Consider the following 26,020-nt stretch of genomic DNA (forward strand, 5'->3'; position numbering starts at 1 on the left):
GATATTTTTTCGGACTCCCTTGAATATCGATATAACGAGACTTTACTGTATATATATATATATATATATATATATATATATATATATATATGCCCCCCGCCTAGTGCCTGAAGACAGCTGGGATAGACTCCAGCACCCCCTGCGACCCTAATGAGGAATAAGCGGTACGGAAAATGGATGGATGGATGGATATATATATATATATATATATATATATATATATATATATATATATATATATATATATATATATATATATATATATATACAGTAAAGTGTCGTTATATCGATATTCAAGGGAGTCCGAAAAAATATCGATATAACCGGGACTATCGATATATCCGACCCTGTTTGCATGTAATTTTCTCAGTGCGTGCATAGAAATAGTATCGATATAACCGGGACTATCGATATATCCGATATCGATATAACGAGACTTTACTGTATATATTTGAACCTCATATTGCCATTAAGACAACACACACAGACAAAAACACACACAAACACACACGCACACTCACAAACACACTCCTATACCGATCCCCAACGGGACCTTCTCACCCAGCTGATGCAACCCATCTGAAACTTCCTGCAACACAAAAAAAAGGTTGCTCATGGCAGCTACTACACCTGCATGGCACGTTAGAAGTAAGTCACTTTATCACACACCCAAAGTGTCTTCTCTATTGGCAAGATATTGAGACAACTATATGCAAATGCGACTGCGCATGTACGAGACTCAGGTTTTTTTTTGTGTGTAGACGATGGTCCAAATGAAAAGAGATGTGAATCTGGGCGATGTCCTCCTTTGTGAATACTCATTTCCTTTTCGGATATCTCTCCCTCTTCCTCCCCTCCCTCCTTTGCTTTGCCTCCATTTTCTCTGTTCCAAATCCACCCATTCTACCACGTCTTTTCCAACCAACCCTTCTCCCTCTCATCGATCTGTATTAGAAACAGGATATGAGGAACTATGCTATCTTATCGTAGATCAGAGAGCGGGAGAGAATGAGTGAGGGCCAATCAAGGACGGAGGACAGGCGAACATGTTTTGCAGGCCGAGAGACTAAATGGGAAAAACACAGACGAAGAGAGCAAAAGGTATTCTCTCATCTCATCTCTCTCCTGTTGCCAACACATGGCTATTGAAGCACTGTGGGCCTAATTGGACTGATAATTGAGCCCCGATAACACCCGCACTTCTCAGTGCGGAATGAATGAATGAGAAAATAAATGAATCAAACAAGCCCTTCCACGCTAATGCAAGCAATACAAACGCTGTTCGGCCATGACGTCAATGAGGCTGGTAATTAAAAATGTTGCAGGTTAACTGCACAAAATACATCACAAAATACGAGCTGATGCAATCAAAATAGGCAAGGATAGTTCAAGGATAAACAGTGATGATACAAACACTTTGGCAAGCTGTCTTCTTGTTTCAATTGGATAATGGCGATGACCATTTACCCCCCTGGTACAGATGGTATGGCACCTTGCGCACGGCCCAGGCTCTGCCCTTTTTTGCGGAGTGTAGTAAGAGTCTAACCTTTCTCGGTACAACAGGCCCTGCTGCTACGGGCACTAGCGCCATGGCTGATCCTCATGCCCAGGATTCTGCTTATTACCATATGCTCCAATGCAGCTTCACAAACTCACATTAAATAGATGTGGACGAGGAAACACACACACACACACACGCACACACACGCACGCACACGCACACACACACACACACACGCACACGCACACACACACACACACACACGCACACACACACACACACACACACGCACACACACACACACACACACACACACACACACACACACACACACGCACACACACACACACACACACACACACACACACACACACACACACACACACACACACACACACACACACACACACACACACACACACCTCCTCACAGGTACTGGCATATGGGACACATCCTGACCTCTAGCTGTTCTACCTTGGAGAAACAGAAGGGAAGCCACATGTAGATGGAGAGGGGCACTTTGGGGTCAAGGAGCTTGGTTTGGAAAGAATTCCAAAGAAGAACATTGTGAAGGCTCGAGTTTGGACACAGTGACACATTTCTCGCCTACGAGCTTGATTTCAGTCTTAGTGCTCGTTAGGAAAATGGCAGAAGCCAATACTGCAAAAAATAGCGGATCTTGTTACTCATAAAAAGTATGAGGCATTTTTGACAGACCACCGGTATGAGTTGATTTGCATGTAGAGGGTTTTGACGGTCCTCTGCAGATTTTCAAAGAAAATGTTAATGTTCACTATATGGCAACTTAGACGCTATTCTTTTTCTTGCAGGAAATTGTCATTCCAAGAGCCATTTTGTTTCCTGATTAATATCAAACGGTACTGTTTTAAATCGAGATGGCTCTTTCAAAAAAATTGACCAGCGTCGATGTGGTCAAATGAGGGTTGTTTGAATTTCACCAACCTGCAACTACTGTGTGTGTTTGGAAAACAAAGAATATTTACCATACTACACACTGCAGGAGCCAGGCTACTAATAAAGCATGAAGAACCAGAATTGAATATGATTAGGTTTGAAATGTGTGACAGCCATGATTGATTGAAAGTTGCTTACAGGCATGAAGGTCAGACCCGATGACTATGTGTCTGCACATCTCCATACATGTATGGAGAGTATATGGGTGGTGTATACAAAACACACACACACACACACACACACACACACACACACACACACACACACACACACACACACGCACACACACGCGCGCACACACACGCACACACATACACACACATGCGCACACGCACACACATACACACACACGGAGACACACGCACATACACACACACACACACACATGCACACACGCAGACACACACACACACGGTGAGAGTGAGAACTTGAGAATTGTTTCTATGAGAATTTTATCTCATCTCATCTCATTTTCCGTACCACTTATTCCTCATTAGGGTCGCGGGGGTTGCTGGAGCCTATCTCAGCTGTCTTCGGGCACGAGGCTGAGAATTTTATAAAAGTGCCATTTAGTTCCGAAGACACACAAACATGGCTGGGTACTGCAAAGGAGTGTGCATTAAAGAGTACGGTTCTTATAATGAAACATATGCATTTATTTTGACATGACCTACATCTGTTATGTGGAAATCAAACAGGCATCCTCCCTTTCACTCTGTTCAGTTTCAATTTTCACGTTGTGTCATCGTGGCCCTAGTGGTGTCCTTCACAGTCCCTCTGTCCTTTCTGTGACTCACTGAAGTCACTCGCCGTCTGTTCGGTGCTCGCCGTGATCAATTTAGAAACATTAGTGTCACTGATATTCAGGGCGACCTAAGCTTGGGAGGCTGCATTCCCTTCCATCTCTCCCCTATTCAGTTGCTCCTCTCTGAATCTGGTTTTCTTGCCATTCCTAATACCAGCTCCCATTTCTACATGCTCTTGTCTGGGACGCGAACAACAAACCCTTTTTGTCACCACATAGTCTTTTGCCCTGGCCTCTTAAGAAGCAGCCCCAGCCTCACTCACTTCTGCGTCTTCAGTCATCAATTCCCCTTTCGTTTCCCGCTGAAGTTTTGGCAACATGGTGACAATGACACATTTTCTTTCTACCCATCTGCCCTCTCTGCTCCAAACCCCATGACAAACATTTCTCTCTTTTTTTTTGCCCTTTTGCCTTCCGCTATGTCGGCAGTTTGCCGTGCCTCATGACGGACCTGTATCTGCTCCTGTATTCCAGGCGCTCACCTGTATCCTAGCAACAACCTCTCCTTTTGCTCTGGTGCTCGGAACAAGTATAGCAGGCGTAGGGAAAATGAAGAACAAGCTTTGTCATTTATTTAGTACAGTTCTACCTCGTCATGAGGCCAACACAAACAACAAGAAGAGGAGAGCAATAGGGAGGCACACACGAACGGCAGGCGTCCTCACAGTTATGTATACATGCCATCGACGTGCTTTTTGCAAGACATCAATCTCAAAATGTTCTCTATTGGAGTCTCTCGTCCACTTAAAGCAGGTCTGTCCATTTCTGTCCGAATTTCTGAAGCACTGTGTTGAAAAAAAATATATATAAAAATATTATTCTATACATTTTGATAACTCCAAGTATAATATGTAGTATTAGTCATTTTAAAAAAATAAGGGTTAAGTTCAATAATATCTAAAATTGCGTCAGATGGTGGAATTTTTATGTAGCAAACTTCTATCGGTCAAACTTAAAAGCAAAAAACAAAAACATCACATGTAATGTGTGAGAAAAAAAAATGTGGATTAAAAAAATTACCATCAACTTTAGGGACACATAAAGCCACCCCTGATCAAAATGTGCTTGTTGACAGGGAAAGAATACTAAAGAAGCCCAGGACACTCGTGGTAAAACAATGAGAATTGAGTTCCACGTGACATCTTGTCACACGTGCTCAAACAAAAACATGCATGCACCAACAAAGAAGAAAAGTGCTGTTCAGGCACAAGTGTCCTGGTGTAATTTATGAGGGGGGCTCCTTGGCAAGCGCCTCAGAGAGGTCCTCTTCACGCTGCATGGCTCTGGGCACTCTGTTCAATCCTGCCTGTAAGCACCAGGCTCTAAATACACACACACACACACACACACACACACACACACACACACACACACACACACACACACACACACACACACACACACACACACACACACACACGCAAACTCACACACAAACACATGCACACACACACACACACCAACACACACACACCACAAAAACGATGTAGAAAATCCCCTTATGAGCAGTGAACTCTTTCGACTGAAACGCACCGCACGATTACTGCAACAAAAAGCTAGGTAAACACAAGGGTTTCAGGCTTGGCAGCTCTGCTCGAATTCTGTTCAGCTCAGACAAAACATCAAAACCATCCCTTTACAACAGCCGAAAAAAGGCCTTGGAGTTTTCCAAATTAAGAAGAACTGAGCTATTGTGTGTTATGGGCTCAATTATAACCAACTGAGCTATTATACAGAAAAACTCATGTTTAAAATTGTATGAAATATTCTATGAATAGTGAAAGAATTTCATTCTCCAATTTACATAGGTCAAATAAAATACATTTGACTAGAGCAAACTCATAACTCCACTGAGTTCTTGTTATTTGAAGCGGGTAACCTTGTTTTATTGTCACATCCAGGAATATATGACTTTTATGACGAATTTCAGCCATCACAAGAGTGCACACAGAGAGCAGCAGTGAGTCGGGCTTCAGGGCAACTGACTCATGATAGCGGGATAGATAAATAGCTATATTAGAGGAGGGATATGAAGAGATGGGCACATTAATCAATCAATCCAACCACATACACAAAGGCACACCCTCTCACACTTTGCCAGTCAGGAGAACCGAGGCCAAAATATTTGCCATTCAGCTAAACTATGGCTATTTAATTAATCGAATGTCTATTTCTGAAAATGTAGTCCACATAAACCGAGGAATGTTCCTCATTAGACTCAAGAATCATTTTATTACGGTTATCTGAACTCATATGTCATGGAAAAAAAATGAAAAAGAATCCAATGAATAACAAAGTGGTCAAAATGATAAATAATCTGCATTGACGGTATGTGTTGCTTTAACATGATAGGGGAGGCATTTGAGGAGGGTTGATACCCACCGCCCCCCACACACCCTTTGCAATCCCAGTTGCATCGCTCCATATGTGGTTGTCCAGTGCAGTGTGACCGTGAAAGCCCAGGAGTGAAAGGATCTGTCTTAAAGCCAGGGGCAAGGGGCCTTGATCTGCTCAGGAGGACTCTCAAGGGCACTCTGTGGGGAGAGGTAAAGTGTGGAACACCCCTCCCCTCCCGCACACACACACACAAGCAAACGTAAAACACCCAAATACAGATGCACAAATGGACACCAAAACTAATATGGCACATGCTATTCATGCACACACAGTCGTATTCATAGTCACATTCTGGATAAATCCACAGAGGGTATCTGGGGACCTGAGAGAGGTGGACGGTGATGTATACATACGGCCATATCAATAATGTAAGTCAGATATTGTAAATAAGTGATGTGAAGACGATAAAGGATTGGGTAGGGGTGTGCATTTTTGCTGATGTGACTTTGGCTTCATAACCCCTTTCCGTTGATTCAAGTCTCTGGGGAAAAAGGCCAATCAACGGCTTGGTGACGCAACTGCCCGCACCTTCTACCACAAAACCCACAGACACACACTTGATCCGCTTGGCTTCCTGTGCTGCTGTTCAGTGAATCTTGTGTTCCAAAAGTTCTGTGTGTGTGCGGTTAAAATGAAGCAAATTTACGAAAATAGATGTGGGCAATCTTACCACGTAGCACATCATTGATGACCTTTTATGTTATGCTTGTGTTTTAATGGATGATTCGAGCAGCAGGTTGATTTCAATGTGGATCAACAGAGCAGCTGCTGGTGCCGAGATTTATACGGTGGAGTGGTGGAAATTGGGGATTCTCTTCTAAATTTGTATTGTGTCAGGGAAGTGCCCATACAACAGAGAAGTGTCTAGTCAAGTCGGATGATTTTGTGCGACAATACATTGAGTTTACTTTCAAGTAGCAATTCTTTTTTTTCCAAAAGAGGAAAGCAACAAGAGTTGTACAACTGAACAATATGTGACGATGGCAGTTTTGCGGCATTGTCATCGTTCATTTATTTGTCTTTCAGTGCTTCTTTTGAAAGTGACATCACAGTGTGTGATATAATGTGCTCCATTTTGCTGATGAGGGTTAAGGTGTTGTGACACTAGTGAAATAATTCTTACCAATAAAGTAGGACAACAGGATGGCCAGCAGAGCAGCTCCAGCGATGGCCGTCACCGCTGCACATTTCCAGCTGCAGTACTTGGACGGCTTCTTGAGCTTAAAGGCTGAGCGGGAAAACGTGTTTCTGGGTAGCAAACGAGGTGGTGGAGAATACACAGTTCCAGAAGTGAGAGGGTAGCCAGGAGAGGAGCTACTGAACAACGGGGTGGTCCCTGACGATGTCTTGAATAAGAAGTGCCTGAAGACAAGAAAGCAACATGTAAAAAATGTTGGCTGTCAATGCCTCAGGGTGTCTACAGCATAATACCTGCTAGCTGATTTTTATTTTTTTTATTCCCTTTAGTATATTAATTCAAAGCTCATAGTTCAACTCAATGCCTTTTCAAGTGGGTTGATTTTTTAATTCACTATGTGTGCACATATCGAAGTTTTGACACTTAGGAACAGGTAAAGTATTTTAACATATGAGAGAAAAAAATGATGAAACGACGTGCAGACTAAGCATTGTAGGGGAAACATGAACTGGACATGAGAAATGACCAACGGCATTTGAGGCAGTTGGGTCACATATGTGCAATTTTTGGACCAATTCCTCCCTCCAATGAGTTTGAACACGCCTGAAGTGACAGTATCTCCAGTATAACCAGCTCAGTTCCAAGGTTGTTTTGGAACCTTCAAATTCCCTTTCATTTTCACTAAATTCCTTTGTTGTGCTTCTGTTCACACATCTTACATTATATAGCTGGTTTTTCACATATATTTATACACATATATTTTCACATGTGGAGAATCTTTGTTTTTCCTCTCGCCTGTTCTCATTGCCCCAATGGGGTCAAGGCTCAGTGAGAGGATAAAAGAGGAATCTTAACCGTCATCCCTTTGCTCATATTATCCATTATCCTTTGCTATTGCTGCACCTGCTCACACATCGCACAGTGCCTTCTGTGTTCTCACTTTCCATTTTATTATTCTGCAATTTCCTCTGTTATTATTTTTCAGAAAGCATCACAAAGCATCTTACATTATGCATCTTTTCATTCTCCTATAAAATCCATTTCTTCTCTTTCATTTCAGACTTACGTTGCTCTGACTTCCAAAGAACATTGTCGACATAAAAAAGAAAGTGAAACAGGACTTGAAGAAACTTTTTCAAAGGACACGGGAAATAATTTGTTGTAACATCTTTTACAAAACACTTCCACACATGTATACTGTACATGAACTGATGAGCCACCCCTGACTCCACTGATGTGACTGATCTGAGAAGGCCAGGTCAATCCAACCTCAAAGACGATGTTCTGTCAGAATTGCTCGTGTGTGTGCGTGCGTGCGTGTGTGTATGTGTGTGTTTTAATGTGTTTGTGTGTGCTTGTAAACTTAGTAGGAGTGCGATGACAGTCTTGCAAAGAGAGCATTTCTGCAAAAGGACACCTGGATAACACTACTCTACTAATGATAGTGAAGACAATAACATTAATTTTGATCAAATGTAAAACAATCAAGTTGTTCGTTGGGTAGCAAATTCACATTGATGTGCAGAGGTGTAGATTTTGATTCCGGCTTTGGACTTTCTGTGTGGCATTTACATCTCCTTGTGACAATATGGGTTTCCTCCCATATTCCAAAAACATGCATGAAAAGTTATGTTAGTAAAATGTATCACTCTAAAGTGTCATTTGGTGTAATTGCAATGGCTGTTGATCTATGTGTGCCCTGTAATTGACTAACAACCAGTTTATGGTGGACCGCACCAGGTGCCCAAAGAAAGCTAGAGGATAAGCAGATCAGAAAATGCATGGACTAATGGATAAAATTCTGTCTGTCACACCTATATTCATGTACCACACAAAACAATTTGGGAAAAATGACGTAATTGATTGTAGCAATGTAAACCCGAAAATAGTTCCACAAATGAAATTGATCAGCTCTTTCCATTTGTCTGTGTGCTTCATGTGTCATAAGTCTGGTCAAGTTGAGAACTGAGGTTGACACTATGCACCGGCATTAATGTTTTGGACATATCGTTTTGTTTTTATCTCCAAACCTTGAACAAAGTGTAGTTTTCTTATCTTTGTGGGTGTATATGCCATTGTGGAAAAGGTTAATTACAACTAGAGAACTAGAAATAGAACCAATTGTGATAAAATAAACAAGTTCAGATATGCTAACCTTGTCTTTACAATCCAAAATGACTTGCCAAGAAACTAAAAAGGGATAATTGAATGCATTGTGGAATGAGAGCTGTGCATCGCTGTGATGTGGAGGATTGGCAGTTAATCATCTTCTGCATAACCATCACCACACAGGTCATTTTTTTTTAGTTTATCATAGCACCTTCACTTATTATCACTATAAATTGCACAATAGTCCTCAAACTCTCATTTATTTGACTTCAATTTTATTTGGAATCATTTTGTCCACGTTACACGCAAAGCTTAATTGAATTTAGCCTCAAATGTAATGTAAAACATACACACAAAGACACAGTAGTCTACCTTTTGATAGCAAGTGACAAGCAAACGACAGCTAACTCCCTGGGAGGCTAGCTCGCCCCAATCGTTAGATGCTAATATAGCATTGTATAACTTCATTCTGTGCACCTACTTGTCAAGTAGAATAAGTATCCTCAAACCAGTGCTCATTTCAGAATTTATCTACAGGCGATTAGTTCTGGGTCACACTGAAACCAGCTGTATAACAGTCAAGAAAGAAAATGATTTCAAAACGTGTCACTTATGATTTTTGCCAAATATGGCTGGCATCTTTCTTTCCTTGGCTGCTTTTTTCCTCTGTTTCTTTACATTGTTGAAAGGCTCACAAAGGATCAAAAAGAGAGACTTTGAAAATTGAACTACTTTTTCTTAATCAGGCCGGAAGCCTTTCCCTGCTGCAGGCAAATGTCAGACACCCCTTTGAACCAGCCTCCAGACAGTGATGGGACACATACCGAAGTACGAGCACACACTCTCACATTCACTGAGTAAAAACTAGTTTTAAATGAATAGCAATTATAACATACTGTCGCTGTACGGAGAAAACCTATATCCAAATATGATATATGTGGGACAATTCAATACTGATGGCCCATCACCACTTTGTTTATTTATTATCAACCATAATGAAATGGTGACGACCTGAAAGAATGAGTTTGCGAAGATGACGTAGGACAAACCTGTGTTTGTCTGCTCGAAATACTATATGTGTTTTTCCAAGCACCATTTTAATCAATGCCAGCGTAATGAACTAGCATTTTTCCCAGCATATTTAATTAGTGACTGAATGTATTTCTGGCATGGAGTTGTGTGAGTGGGATTGTGCATTGGTATATGACTGTGTTATGAGGTATAATAGAGCAAGGACGAAGCAATGAACTCAAGAAAGCTGGCATTTTGGGTAGATATGCTGAAAATTTGTCATTTTGACCATGTGAGGATTCCAGTAGTTGCTCCCTTACAGGCCCCCTAGGTCAGTCTGCCATGTATCCTGCATTTTAGGAATTTTGTAGCATGTTTCTTGAACGATAAGAATAATAAGAAAGCCTTTAATAGACCCACAATGGGGACATTTGCAATCTATAGCAGCAACATTGAAAGGGGTTTGGGGTGGGGTCAAAAAGAAAAGCAAAATATTGCATGCCCAAAAAATATTCAGAAAACTGCACAAAAATGTTCCAGGAAAAAAAAATATAGTGTCAAAACAATTCATATTGCTGACATTCAAAGCACCGCTTTAAGAATACTTCATTGTGATCTGCTTCTTGGCCAAAATGCTAACATTTTGTGTGCATTTAAAATATGCCTCAATGTTCCCTTTCCACCATTCTTGACAAAAACAATTGACAGTAATCCACCACAGTTTGTGGATTTCAGGACTGCTATTGAAAATATGCTATACCACTCCAACACCCTGTATCCTTTTGATGTCTTTTATAACTGCTGTTTCATATCGGCATGTCTACTCATCTAAGAACAGTCAGTGAAAACAGGTGATGTGCTCTGAGCATGGCAATATTTTGTGAGAACAGCATTTCTCTCGCTATCAATTATTCATTCAGCCTCGACTGTCTCTCGCCCTCTCATCATCACATGCCACTGATTGCTGGATTGGTATCCTACTGGATTATTTTTTCCCCCACTTGCATGGGACCCTTTTTACCTGTCATTTGGGTTTCGTGACAAGGCAAAACAGACTGGAGACCGCAGGAGAGAAAACGCCTCTGATCGAGGCTGAACGAAGGCGCGCACAAAGAAACACACGGTTATTCTCTAAAAATAACTGCCTCTCAGTGACAAAACCATCAATATTAATATGCATGCATAAGCTTACAAAAACCCAAGTGGAAGAGCCCCTGTGTGTACATGCACACGCATATCAAGGTCAACCAGCAAGTGCCTTCGCTACAATTCATTTTCACCATGCGCTGCTGGCAAGGATGAGACACAATGCAACTGATATGTCCAACACGACTTGCATTCCATCTGAGACAATGTGCAGTACATGATCTGCATGTATTTTATTCTTTTTTTTCTTCCTTTTTTCTTAGCATTGCTGCATGAGAGAGGGACCGGTAGAAGCTTGGCGTGAGATGAAAATATGTCTGCAAGCCATGCCAGGGATGGAAAGTGTCTAATGCGCTCTGGGGAGGTAATTGACATTGATTTATGTTGCAGAGGACCACGAAGGGTTTCTATCATAGCAGGCAGCTGGCAATCACAGCTCTGTATCATTAAGCTTTGCTATTTGTATGTGTGTGTGTGTGTGTGCTCGGATGTGTGTGAGCGCTGTGGAATTGTCCTCGGTGGTCCAGCATGGAAACGTCACACATAATTAGAGAGTGCTGACAGAGACCCCTCAGCAACACCCTTTTCCTCCCGCATGGCTGAAAGCAGCAAGTAACAAGCGCAACCTCGCTGTCATCTAATGCATGCAACACACTGGCACACACGAGGAGCAGGCAGACACTCGCATACATGTAGACGCAGGAACTCCTGCCCACGCACAAACAATCACAACTGATGTGATTTTCTTTTATGTGTATGCACCAGATAACACTTAATTGGAATTTGCATGAAAAAAGGAATTATGGGGATGGACAAGGGGCTGAAGATTAGAAGAGCGCATGGTGTATTTTCTCACTGCTTTGCAACCCCATTGAGAGAAAAAAAGGACCTGGACAATTAATCAGAGAAAAGAGAGCATGCCGGGTAATTAGCAGGAAGTCAGAGCAAGCAATTCCCTTGAGCGGAGACATTTTTACAACCATACTCATGCGTCTCCATTTCTTCAGGTCTGCAACATGTGTTTGCTCTGAACTCTACTCAGGGAATGATCATCATCAGAAGATAACTAATGGGAAGTCAACACTGGATGAAGCCAGATCTGAGCGTTAAACAAAAAACCCAAAGATATTGCCCCGAGAATTGTTTCCAACCACAATTGTGGGAATTGGAACAAAGCAGAAGGACAGATGGATGAAGAACAATGGCTGTTTATTTGATTCATGTTCCTTTGAAAGAGGACGTGATTCTTTCTGAAAGATCAAATGCATCAGTTACCTCGTAGGGTGCTTGAGTCACTTGCATATTTTGATTTTAATTGCTACAATATAACACCGATGCCCAACGGAAAGAGCTTGACACTGAGTTATTTTCAACACGGATTGTAGCAAGATAATTGACCATATTGGCGTCGCTCCACCACTCGCTATAAAGTCATGAAAATACAGTCTGGATCGTGTTTCCTGGAACAAGCGAAGGAGGGAGAGAGAAAACTTGATCCGTGCGGACACATAGGACCAGAGCTGTGAGCGTCTGTTGCAAGGTGCTTGGGAGATAACAGCGGGAATAGTGTGGGTGTTGAAACTCTCTCACTGGGAAAAGTGTGAGTGTTGACATGCTTTCCCCACCGGAATCCACCACAGTATCAATGTAAAGCTGTGATGTTCCCACTGCATTATTTTTGTTGCTTTGAGCAAATAATTTGTATGAGCTAAAAACGGCCTCCCATTTTGGGGGAGGCACATAATGAATGGGAGATGCTGATTTTTTTTCTTTGCAGGTTCATGTCCTTCTGTCTTGCACAGCTGCTACCAATTATTCATCTCCTGCCATTTTTGAAGGCGGCATCTCCAAATCTGGCCCACCTTAATGCATTTGATGGTAACCCTGCAGCTCTGCTACTCTATCCAGATAAATTGAGGTGCCGCAGCCATCACATTGATCGTATTTCTTTCCGTGATTTGGGGCCCACGGAGGAGTGAGCAGGTGTAAGCCCATAGAATATAGAATGAAAACCCATGTCGGATTCCCAAGCGAGGCACAAACCGGAAATCGGGTGTTTTATCACAAAAGTTCAGCACAAATGCGAATGTGCACTAGCATGAATATTTTTTTGGCAGTCTTGCTCACCAATATAGACAACACCACATAAACGCGACTGTCTAATCACACACACATAAAATAATCCACGTTCGAGCATCTACCCAAACAATCTCCTGCTCATTTGTCTCCCAATCAAAAAAAAAAAAAAAAAAAAAAAACACATCGAGCCATTTTCTGGCCCCTCTTCTATTCCCAGGTTGTATTTCTGGGCAACATCACCACACCGACACCCCCTCCCTCAGTGTCTATTCATCTCTTTCTTCCATTGCCAGTCATCCAGACCCTGGGGTATTCTGAGGTGATCAATCTTCATCCTCTCAGTGCTGTCACGCTATAGGGTCAAGCCAAAAGACACACACGTGCATCCAATTGCAATGAGTCAATGACAAATGCCAACATTTACAGACATTCCCAGAGAAGAAAGTTTCCACTCAGAGATACATACACAAAGCATACATACATGTAAAGACACACATTGTTCCCTCATAGTTCCTTTTGATAATTAGATATGTTGCACCAATGTATAAAGTAAATGTCTAGGTTCTCAAGGAGTGAATAGCCATCGCCATGCCCTAATAAGAGGTCCTAGTTTTTACAAAGTGTAGGTTACCGCTGTACAATCCTCAGGAAGCTTCACACCTTTGCTCGAACCTTCCCTAAATGTACAACATGACAGAATATCAGGACTGTAGAGCGAATGGCAGTAGTGGTTGTTTCTGTCTCATTAATATAACAGTCAGTCACGTCAGTGAAAGGAATCACTGAGACACAATGCGTTCCGGAGATTTTCACAATATTGTAATCTTTCTCCTGGCTGGGAAAACCCAATTTGGGTAAATTTCTATTCAAATAAAAATGCATTTTTTTGTGGGTTGAAGTGCACAGCATCATGACACCATAGTTTGTAATATTTCAATCTTAACTCATTCACTGCCAGACATGTGCAAACAATGTGTCCACTCCAGTGCCAGGGTTTTTGTCATTTTCACTCAAATTCTAGAACCCACAGAATATTGAGTTTTAGGACGACATAAACATTCAATGCAGTTGAAGAAACCTTAGACTCTCTTCTTTCATCATAAAAAAGAGTTAATTCCCTAAATTATATGGGTCTGGAGTAATATGAGGTGAAAGTGGGGGCTGCTGTACAAAAGGCAAATGCTGCCCCCTTGTAGAAAGGGAAAAACATTGCTAGACATCTGACCAGCGCTTTAATGGCACTCCCCGCAAGACAAACCAAAATCAGAACAAATTGGGGAATAGCGCTCCACGTCATTTTTTCAACTGCAGAATAAATTCGGGAATGAGTTAATAAGATCTTCCTAGCTTCTAGTATGACGCAGTACATTACAAATATACATGATAGTGATCCCCAAACCACTGCCATTGGGTGGTCAGAAAGTTGGCTCTGTTAACACCCTCAACGGCAAAATCTTCACCAGTGAAATACCAAAAATACAAAATCCTCTCATTTGCCCTGTAAGACTGCGGTGTGCACTGGATTTGCGCTGGACATGAAACGAGGGCCAATTAAATTTAAAGCCTCCATATACTGTATTACATTTTTCAAATGTACCTTCTTTTTTAGCACTCTTTCCTATGTATGACAGCAACAATGACTGCAAATAACTATTGAGTGCTAATGACCCCTTCTGAAAGCCATAGCTCCACTGGCCATCCACATGTACACATGCATCAGTACAGACTGAGCATAAAGCTGCGATCAGCGAAGTTGAATTAAACATAGCCAGGCCTCATTAATTTTGCAAAGGGCCAGCACACTGGGGAGCGTGTCCAAAACCATCAGTGCTCGAAGCTTCTTTGCCCAGCAGGAGAATCACAACTACAGCTTACGGAGTAAATGCTCAAAAACGTGCAAATGCATGTGAGCATATGTGCTTCGTCACTCTCATCATGTGACATATGAAGTACAACGCCTTGCAGGAGGACTCCACCCCATAAACGCGCTCTTGAACACAGAGAACATTTGTTAGCCTGAACGAATGGCTTGTAGTGCCTCCTCCTGAGCAGGTAGCATGCCAACAGAGTGCAGACTAGTGGCAGTGAGCTAGATAATGTTATTCCTCAAGATGAAGAGGAAGATACATGGGAGTGGAAGGGTTTTGTGAATCATAAACAAATATAAATGCTTTTCACAAAATTGTCATATTTTCTTCCGCTCCACTCCATTCATAAAATGTGGACATTCGTTAAGTGTGTAACTCTTAACTCTCCTTTATAATATACCTGTTATAAGCAACTCATATAGTCATCATGAAAATGTCACTATTTGCTTTTAACGTGAACATTGTTTATTGATTGTGACGTAAATGACAGCGCAGTGAAAAACAAATAAAAGGGACATTCCTAGACCGCCCCACCTTAATAAAGTTGTAGATTAAGCATTTCCCTTTATTGAAGCACATCATTAATGGCTAAACTGTGCACAATAGTTTTAAATAATATGTAAAGAATAAAAGCAATGGGTATTTTATTAATTTTTTTCACCAACAAATGATGACACGGCTGAACTATAGTTATGGTTTTTATAGTGGTACTTAGAGGGCTAACGCCTGTATACGTACTGTATAACGACAGGTATTTCTGGAGGAGGTACTTGATGTCAAAGGTTTGAGAACTACTTCTCTAAAACATTCTGGACCAGTAATACATCCTCTACAGCTCTCATTATTTCTCTTAACAGTCCTTTCTAACACCATCACCCTGTGCTGACAGCAATGCTGTTAAGCAGCATGTCTCTGGACTTTCATTCCTCGCTATTGATTATAGGGCTGCGCTTACTGTCAGCAGCTCTCGAAATCAGCATCGGGTAGACACATGGACTGTAACAATAAAAGCAAAGAAGAACTGACCTGGTTTCGAGTGGAACATTGCTGTTGAGTACCCAGCTGTCTTGGAGCTGCACAGACTCAGGAGTGGTCGGTCCGTCTCCGGTCCCTGGAGCCGGGGCGTGAATGGGGTTACGGCCACCTCTCAGAGTATTTCTGTTTAGGCTGTTTGCAGACTGGTGTGACAAGGTGTGGTGGTTGTGTGGAGGGGGCAGCGGAGGCCGGAGTTTGGACTGGGTGTGGTGGTTAGCAACCCCTGAAAGAAGACAAGTCAAATGATTGAAGGCACGTTCATTCATTCATTCATTCATTCATTCATTCATTCATTCATTTTATCATCACAAGTTCCCGGGGGGTGCTGGAGCCTATCGCAGCTGTCTTTGGGCAGTAGGCAGCGGACACCCTGAACCGGTTGCCAGCCAACCACAGGACACACTAAAACGAATAACCATTCACGCTCACACTCACACCTAAGGAGATTTTGGAGTGTTCAATCAGCCTGACATGTAGTGTTTTGGAATGTGGGAGGAAATCGGATGACCTGGACAAAACCCACACGGGCCCAGGGAGCACATGCAAACATCACACAGGGAGGCCGGAGCTGGGATTGAACCTCTGCACTTTGAAGTCGATGTGCTAACCACTCGATTGCCGGGCCAACTAAAACTACGTTAAATAAATAAAAACATAAATAAATGAGCGAGTGAAAAAAAGACAGCGGAGAGCGAATGTTAATGTTGAAGCACCAATGTTTGGACATCAGGTGTCACATTAATTGACACATCAACAACACAAAAGTCCTAATTGCTTGTTATATTTTTTCCAATAGTATGGCGGCTCTTTAATCTCACAGCAGACATAAGATGTGTGTGTGTGTGTGTGTGTGTGTGTGTGTGTGTGTGTGTGTGTGTGTGTGTGTGTGTGTGTGTGTGTGTTGTGTGTGTGTGTGTGTGTGTGTGTATGTGTGTGCATGGGGGTGGAGGAAGGTGTCAATATGATAGCACTCAGAATGATCCCTCCCTCCTCCTTGTTCTTTGACTTGGGCAAAATATGTCAGCTAGAATCTAATACTGGCCCTTCCAGCACCAAGCTAATGGACTGTTGAGTAAGGCAACTGGAAAAACAAACCCAGATGACCCAGACAAGAAAACCCATTCACACATCCTTTGTCTCTCTGATGCTCTGTGTGTGCTTTATACCCAAGAGCTTGTGCATAAATGTACTTGCGCATAGAAATTGTAAAATGAGGAAGGGCTCCACAAAGTTCCTGCATACCATTGGGATTTGCAATCACTGTGGTGCATGCTGCAGCGCCACACACACACATATACAAAATAATATAATCAGTAAAAATCCCATCACTTTGCAGCAAATATTTTCTCATCTACTAGTATTATGAAGTCGGGATAGACATAATGGTATTACTGCATCAATTGTAATACAATTGACTTTGAACTTTCTCCACATACAGCTTCGCTCTTGCCATTGAACACAACGAATTGGACAACACATTATAATAACTGTTTGCATGTTACCTTCCTAATAAAAATGAAAAGAGGAGATGCAGTTGTATAGTAGATGCTCCTTGAAGTGGCATCTGAGAAATCTCATGTAATGTAGTTTCATAAGGTCCCCTTCATTGATCATCTCTTGGCTTGATGAGGAAAGAGGACAAAAGAATAAGAGACAAGAATTGGCTGCTTTCCTTCTTCGACCTTTGAAATGAATAAGTCTTCCTGGGTGATCATTCACATTACATGGAAGGTAGTGAGCTTTCTTGTAGTTTGGGATGCTTAGAAGGTGACCCGCTTCTACCACCGCGGTGATGCGTGTGCCACCCGAATGCTATCGAAGAACAGGTGTTCATGAAAGCAGACATGAAGAAAAAGAGATACCAGGAAGATGAAGTAGGCCTGACCTATTGCTAACAACTGAGACAAAAAAACATCTGTTTACACATGCAGGGGCGCTCTTGGGACAAAAGACACACAGTCACTGTCAAGTACTCTGCATCCACTACTGCAAACAAACCCACACATGAGCACCCCCGCAAGACATTTTGCAATGAGTTCTTGCATCATCTATGCAGAGGGTGTAGATTGCTATGAAAGTAGGCGGACGTCTCTTGTCCTCTGCTTGTCCTATTTTGCCTGATATCTGTTGCATTGCTTCCCTTGCTGTCAGTGGATATTAAAAGAGCAGCGATAAAGCTTGATTTAAAAAAAAAACTTTTGGAAATTTGCGTCTTTGTCATAGACATAGAGATGAACAAAATATATGTAAAGGGATAGATAAACCAAAAGTCCTTGCAACACAAATCTAAGAGCCATAAATTCATTCCCTTACACACCTGCCTGCGTATTGATATATATATATATATATATATATATATATATATATATATATATATATATATATATATATATATATATATATATATATATATATATATATATATATATATATATATATATATATATATATATATATATATATATATATATATATATATATATATCGGACCGAGTCACACTAATTTTTGCGTTACTGTGCCTTGTCTCCACTCTGGTAAGTAATCTGTTCCCTTTCATTACTTCTGTAGAAATGAAGGTAAACAAATAGAAATGATTTGTTTCTTACATCATCACAAGAGCGTTGTTTGAATAATAATTCAAAACAGATAAAAATTTAAGGATAAAACAGGACAATGTCATTTTTATGACTTACAACCAGTGTCCAAGTCTGCATAGAAGGTCATCTTGCCCTAGGACTTGTAACTCTGAACAAAGGTTTCATTTCATGTTTTTCAAAATGTGTCGATGTCAATTTCGACACACAAAGGAGAACGATTTCAAATAAATTAATGGACCCACAATGTTGACATTTAAAGAGTGAGAGATGAGCTAACATTAGGCTGTCTGTATGAGTAACAAGGCAGATCCAAATCATTTCATTTGTTTACCTTCATTTCTACAGAAGTAATGAAAGGGAACAGATTACTTACCAGAGCGGAGACAAAGCACAGTAACGCAAAAATTAGTGTGACTCGGTCCGATATAATAAAGTTAGCAGACTGATTCATTTGAATTGTCTAGTACTACAGAACAAGCCACAGGTATAGGCTAATAAGCTGTTTTCCCAGAAAGTCATTTTGACAGAAGACAAAACGTGTGGGATAAACAGAGCAATTAGGAAACAGCTGGCTCTCCTTTTATTCTTCTGTTATAAAGTCCAAGAATGGCGCCCGAGTAGGCAGCCTCAGCAAGTGCTCTCATGAGCCTTGCTTTTTTTGGTTGTTTTTGTCTTGTTTTGTGTTTTCTTTTGTCACTTTATGTTGTTGTGCATCGTGTGGAACGGATACAGATTGTTTTTCAGTATTTTTGACCACGACATTCATCAAGGAGGAGACTGTGCTGAGCGGTTGCGCCTTTTCCGCAGCATGAATATGCCAGTACTGTTTTTGAATGGGAGGAATGTCGGAGCCATTCGACTGCCACACCAAAGGGGCCATTATGCTTTTTTGAGCCTGTAATGGGCAGCATCTTCACAGCCCCGCTTTGTTCAGTGGAAGGTCAGTGCTGTTGGACAGTCTGCGGCTGGATGAATGCATGGCTTGAGGAACCCGCGATAAGAAGAAAGGAGCGTCAGCGCAGAGAGCCGATGCCTATGTGGAACTGTTGCGGCTTGGAATTGAAGCAGATTTATGTGGAACAGGAGATGTGAGACAATCTCTTTTCGCCAATGGATGCTACAGCTGCGTGTTTGCTTTCAACATTTAGGTTGTAGTCGACGTGCACATTCCACCATGATGTCCCTGATCCACTGGTGGAAAGACGCTTTGATCCTCTCCTCTTTCATCTAGAACTGCTTCATGTCATCACAAAGAGGGTACAGCAAGTCCTGAAGAATGAATGTCTCTCTGTGTCTTTGTTTTGTCATATTGTCTCTATGCTGTCATATTATTTGTTATTTAGTTTTTTTTTTGTTATTTTGACTTCAAGACGGCGCCGCGAGAGTGGCTGCCTTTCTAGCAGCTCATGTATTTTGTTTTTCTACTTTCATTCCTTTCATCACTTTGCTGCTGTGAAATGTAAATTTCTCCACTGTGAAACTAATAAAGGCATATCCAATCCAATCCAATCCAATGTTTGTTTTCTTTCTCCCTCAATGCACGGACAAACAAACATTTTTGAAACATTTTCTCAACAATCTCTGTTGGGGTTTCAGTCCCAACAAAAGCGCAGAGCCCCTCTTACTGCTATGTTGACTGACCCAATTTAGTCCCACCACATCCCTGTCGCTATAAACACGCATTCAGCAGAGGAAACATCCAGCTGCAAACCCGCTTCCCCTGTAAAGAACACCGTCTTCAGTGTGTGTGCGTGCGTGCGTGTGCGTGTGTGCGTGTGTGTGGATTACCAGCTGGCAGCAACAACCATCTGAGGTGGTTTGTTTCACAGACTTTTGCAGTGTTTATTAACATTTCCTGTTGTTAACAGAGAAAAGTTGCTGGGTAGATGTGTGTGTGTGTGTGTTTGTGTGTGTTTGTATGTGTGCTTGCATGCTTTCATGTACTGCAGAAATGCCCATTCAGCAGATTAGCAGGATCATTGCAAAGCTTTGCCACCCCCTTCCCCTCATTGCCAACCCTATCCCTGTCCTTTTCACTCCATTTCTTCATCTCTTTACCACATTTGTTACATCCTAGTTCAGTCTTTCCTTGACAAAAAAGACACATTGATTATTTTTAGTAGGACAATAGCCATGCTCTCCAGGTATTGCATCATAATCCCAGGTGCTCTTCGTTTATCTCCTTTGTCTGAGCAAATTAGACCCCGCCTATTTATCATTCTTCCCAGGCAAACTGGAAGAGAGATTGAGGTGCAACACACATGCATACAGGATATCTTTATAATAAATACAGTCACAATATTTAATTTGACCGCTGATGAAAAAAAATTGTAATTCATCAACATTCTTGTTCAATATCATTGCAGCAGAGCTAATGTGATGCACGTGGACCGTCTACGGCAAGGATTCAAACGTTGCCATTTGCATTTCAATGAAGTTATATTTATTTATTTATATTTATTGATTGATACAGTAGTTAAGGCTACATCTAATTCCTAAAATGCCTTTTCCATTAATAACGTTTTATATTGCTTGACACTTGTCATTATTTTCAATGGCAAAAAGTTATTCTGAAATTTGTCCACACTCACTTGATTTGGATTGTTTCTGGACGTTTGTGCATGAAATGATATAAGCATGAGCAATGACAAACTGACACACACACACACACACACACACACACACACACACACACACACACACACACACACACACACACACACACACACACACACACACACACACACACACACACACACGCACGCATGCACGCACACACAGACAGACACACGCACACACACAAACACACACACACACACACACGCACACGCACACACACACACACACACACACACACACACACACACACACACACACACACGCGCCGCCTATGCCTTGGCTAGTCATCTTTGTCTAATTAGGAGGCAATAATCCGCTCGAGAAGAGTCATCACGTTCAGCCAAAAATATGCTATGAGCACAAATGCAAGTGTGTATTTCACCCACACTCACACATTTGCATATAAATACACACATGCTGTTATGCGAATGTCACCCTCATATAAGCGCTATTAGAAAATAACATTCGCGCACAATAAGCAAACATGTCCTTTGTGTAGCTTTGTTCAAACAAAACCATTAAACATTGATCACATTCGCAATGACTTAAGGTGACTTCCCTAGCAGCCGAAGGCTAGTCACTTTGGACTAAAAATAATTTAGCTTTCCCCCCCATGCATAATGAATGAGTGGAGACAGCGCTAACGTTCGCTCTTTCCAGGAGTGATTTGCGATGCTCTGTTTGGTCGTCTTAGCTCTCCCGTCATACTGAGGAAATGTTCCCAGACTGGTATCCGCGCGAGATATTATTCCCTGATAAACATTTGAAACCCAATTCAGTCAATCCAGGGCAATAGCGTTCCGTCCCATTCACCTGTCATGCCTGGCTGAAAACACAAGTCATGTCTGTCCACCTGTTAGCTCTGCTAATGGCAGACTACTTTGCCAAAGTGTGCGTGCACACTCACACACGCACGCACACACACATACGCACGCACACACACGCACGCACGCACTCACACACACACACACACACACGCACACGCGCGCACACACACACGCATGCACGCACGCACACACACACACACACACACACACACGCACACACGCACACACACACACACGCGCACACACACACACACACACACACACACACACACACACACACACACACACACACACACACACACACACACAATTGCAGGGACATGCATGCATGTAAACAGCACGCAGCTTCCTGCAGGATTATCTCACAGTGGTAACTTTCTGCTTGGATCGGTCAGGCCCATTTCCTTTTGAGCATCCACTCTCAATGCACCACCATTTCCAACATGCATATGGTCACACAGACAGACATTCAGTCATATGTGGACAGTTTTATTTAATTGCCGCTATTTACATGTCCTTCAACATGCCAGGGAAGTGCCAAGCTGCCGCTCTAAACTCATTTAGAATAAGGCGTAGCCGGTGAGAGCTTGCTTTTTGAATTACTGTATTGAGCCGCTTTCGGACACAGTCCTTTTCGGCCTGTAATCCTTGTTTCTTTGACTCCTATACTCTCATTCCATTTCGGTAACTCGAATTGTATTCATACTTTTACCTCCTTTTAAAATTCAGTCTTTTATTGCTTTCAAAAGGAAGTTTCACGAAAAGAGTAAAGAGCAGTACATTGTACAGTACATAAAGAGCAGTACATTGGGGAGACTCAACAAATTCTCAAAAAAAGACTTTATCAACATCGCAGGGATAATATAAGTGGACCTCAATCGGCAGTACATTTGCACCTAAAAGCTAGCAACCACTCATTTGACGACAATGAGGTTAAAATCTTAGCGAAAGAACATAGATGGTTTGAAAGGGGGGTAAAAGAAGCGATTCTTATAAAACAACAAAATCATTAAACCGGTCTGGTGGGGTGAGGTTCAATTTGGATCGTTCATACAATAGCCTGCTTAGGCAAAACAGGTTAGGCAACTTTCGCAATGCTGATGAGGGTCGTTATGCTGATAAGGTGATACCGGGGGGGAGTCGGGGTAATAGGCCAGTCGTTAGTCAGGAATGTAGGAACAATCAGTGGGGCCACAGGGAGGGGCCCTCTGCCCCCCCCCCCCAACCTGAGAGTAGGGACCTATCATAGCTGTGTCCGGCGCCACCATGTCTGGACATTAGGGATATATAAATGGGGCCGATACGACCAGTCAGACTTTAGTTCGCTGACGAAGCCTCTTGGATAGGAGGCGAAACGTCCGAAACCTTCACTTTTGTACAGATGACGGCTGAAGAAACCTTCTCATCGAAGTTTCACGAAAGAACTTAATATTTTTTTTCCGCCCTTGTTTGCAGCCTCTGTGATTATAAGCTCAACCGAGACTTGAAAGAGGCCTCTCGAACACAAAGTGTAGGTGTATATGAACAAGAGCAAGATATTGAGAAAGTGCACCTCTGCACCTCACTTTCCCTCTTTGCCACAATCTACCATTAGGGTGTCAGTGGCAGAGTGAATTTATTTGCTGAGCGGTTACTGGGCTAATGATTGATGTTGCCCCAGTAAACAGTAAACCAATTAGAAGGCTGATGTAACGTCATTTTAAAAGCCTCCTAATCACGTTCTTCTTGAACCTGGGACCCGGGCCTCACCTAATGAAGATTTATATTGGATCAAAGGAGAGCCTAACGCCATTAACAATAGATTGTATTCCACCAAAAATCGCATTAGGACTTTGCCTTTCCCTCCCATCAGACCGCTGCTAAATATATCTGCTGATTACAAGTGCAGAGGCACAGAAGGGAGGAGAAACAAGGGTGGAGGGATGGGGGGTGGGTACACTAAGATAGATATAGTCGCCCCACAGTAACTAATTGTTGAGCGAAATGTGTATGCCGCAATTGTGTGTGTTCAAATGAGGAAAATAAATACCTGCAACATGCTTATACCAGCACACAGGGCCTGTAACTACCACCTAGAGAATTTCAAGTGACATCTGAGAGCGCTCATTTTGGAAAAAAGTATTTTACTTTTATTTTGTCAGAAACAGTCTACGACTTTTTGAATCCATCACCCATTTACAGTTTACTTTTACAATGTATAGTTTACACCTGCATCATTTCCTAGAACATCTTCACAAAGAATTTGCAAATTTCCCCATTGCGGGACGAATAAAGGTATTCTGATTCTGATTCTGATAACTCCTCAATGGCATTAAAACTTGCCGATACAAAGAAACAGGTGGAAAGTTTGACCATAATCTGTGTGAAAGTTTTCGTGCACGATTTTTTTAATTATAACCAAATAACCAAATTTAATATTTTGGCCTTCAAAAATGTGGTCTAAAAATGAATGATATATATATATATATATATATATATATATATATATATATATATATAGCTTGGGTCCTCTACCAGAGGCCAGGAAGTTCTGCCGCAGTATCCGTGCTGCGTTTTTCTGGACCGAGATATCCAATGTTGTTCCGGGATCTGTTGCAACCACTCATCTAGTTTGGGGGTCACCGCCCCGAGTGCTCCGACCACCACAGGCACAACTGTCACCTTTACCTTCCAGGCTCTCTCCAGCTCCTCTCTGAGCCCTTGATATTTCTCGAGTTTCTTATGTTGCTTCTTTCTGATGTTTCCATCACTCGGACCGCTACATCCACGACAATCACATCACAACCATCTCCGACTTTAGATCATACAAAAAAAGCCAATGCTAATCCACTAATCATTCAACATCTAAAACAGAACTGCAAATGTCACACATAATGACCGAATGCAGAACAGTGATGGATGGCACATATGACTTCATACAATTAAAGACTGATTGAGATGGGGATGAGTCAGTAGATTTCTTACCAGTGGAGGGTGGCTGGGCCCGGAGCAAGTATGAATCATCTGGGTGGGACTCCAGGTGAGAATGGGTGGTGTTTTTCTCCAGAAGTGGAACCTGACACTCCCTGATGGGCGGAGATGGGCCAGGGGAGGGGTTGTGTGGGGCAGACGAGGAGGACGGATGGGAAGGAGAAAGCAGGGAAGAGGAAGAGGTTGGAGGCATTGGGCGACCTGGAGAATGGAAGGAGAGAAAGGCGAATGGTGAAAGCTAGACAAAGACAAAACCAATGCTGTTGACTGACAGTGATGTGGTTGGTCTATTGTGGGTTGCCGACATCCAAACATTTAATGCATTAATTGAAATCGTCAACACAATGTTCTTGAATGTGGTGCAGGGTGGGGGTGGGGGGGTGAAAAAGAAAACACAAACTCACTATCGGTTAGAATAAATGTAAACAATCAGCCTCGCCGGATGTCAACCACATGATACTTTGGGCTTTTCAGATTAGTCTCTGTTCGTCCTTGCAAAATTGATGCATGACAAATCAACACGTGCTGTCTGTGCAATTTAGCAAAATGTGAACTTGCCCGCTCTTCTTGACTTTTGCATTCATCCTTTCATTGACCAAAGAGAGAACATTCTGTTCTTCTCATCAAATGGGAGAATGCAGATTATGTTTCATTTGGACCCTGTTGTACAGTCATTCTCTACTTGGGTATAACCTGAGAACAGCCACTCTTTTAATAGCCAGAACTATAGGGACATGTGGACACAATCAGGCTGTCAGATACACCGGAGACACAAAAGGGATGAAGACAAAGTTGCTCTACTCTCCGAAGATTTGCACTTCAAGGACAAAGACAAATCTAATAGATTATAATTAGAGTCAGCTCAAAATATAGAGTAATTATGTCTGCCATATTTGTAGCTCAATAAATCAACAACATTGTTAGAATGAGGCCATCGACTTC

General features: G+C 42.0%; 1 protein-coding gene and 1 long non-coding RNA gene across 4 annotated transcripts in view; one reads left to right on the forward strand and one right to left on the reverse strand.

Moving 5' to 3' along the window:
- LOC148901688 (teneurin-2-like) overlaps nt 1–26,020 on the reverse strand; it is a 234,314-nt gene that overhangs the window by 57,307 nt on the left and 150,987 nt on the right. Inside the window, exons 7-9 of the mRNA XM_088989625.1 lie at nt 25,073–25,279; nt 16,056–16,287; nt 6,802–7,040 (exon numbers count right to left, since the gene is read on the reverse strand). Of these exons, the coding sequence (XP_088845751.1) occupies nt 6,802–7,040; nt 16,056–16,287; nt 25,073–25,279 (678 nt within the window). The remainder of the gene's footprint in view (nt 1–6,801; nt 7,041–16,055; nt 16,288–25,072; nt 25,280–26,020) is intronic.
- The window catches only part of LOC148901689 (uncharacterized), a 52,434-nt gene that overhangs the window by 4,995 nt on the left and 21,419 nt on the right, over nt 1–26,020 (forward strand). For 2 of the 3 annotated variants that reach the window (XR_016114160.1, XR_016114162.1), the window contains 2 exons: nt 9,672–9,753; nt 11,346–11,446. This is a non-coding gene — a long non-coding RNA (uncharacterized LOC148901689). The remainder of the gene's footprint in view (nt 1–9,671; nt 9,754–11,345; nt 11,447–26,020) is intronic. The other variant, XR_016114161.1, reaches the window with a different exon arrangement.

The sequence above is a fragment of the Hippocampus bargibanti genome, linkage group LG02 (assembly GCF_051943395.1).
Source record: "Hippocampus bargibanti isolate YZ-2025 linkage group LG02, ASM5194339v1, whole genome shotgun sequence".
Lineage (NCBI taxonomy): Eukaryota > Metazoa > Chordata > Actinopteri > Syngnathiformes > Syngnathidae > Hippocampus > Hippocampus bargibanti.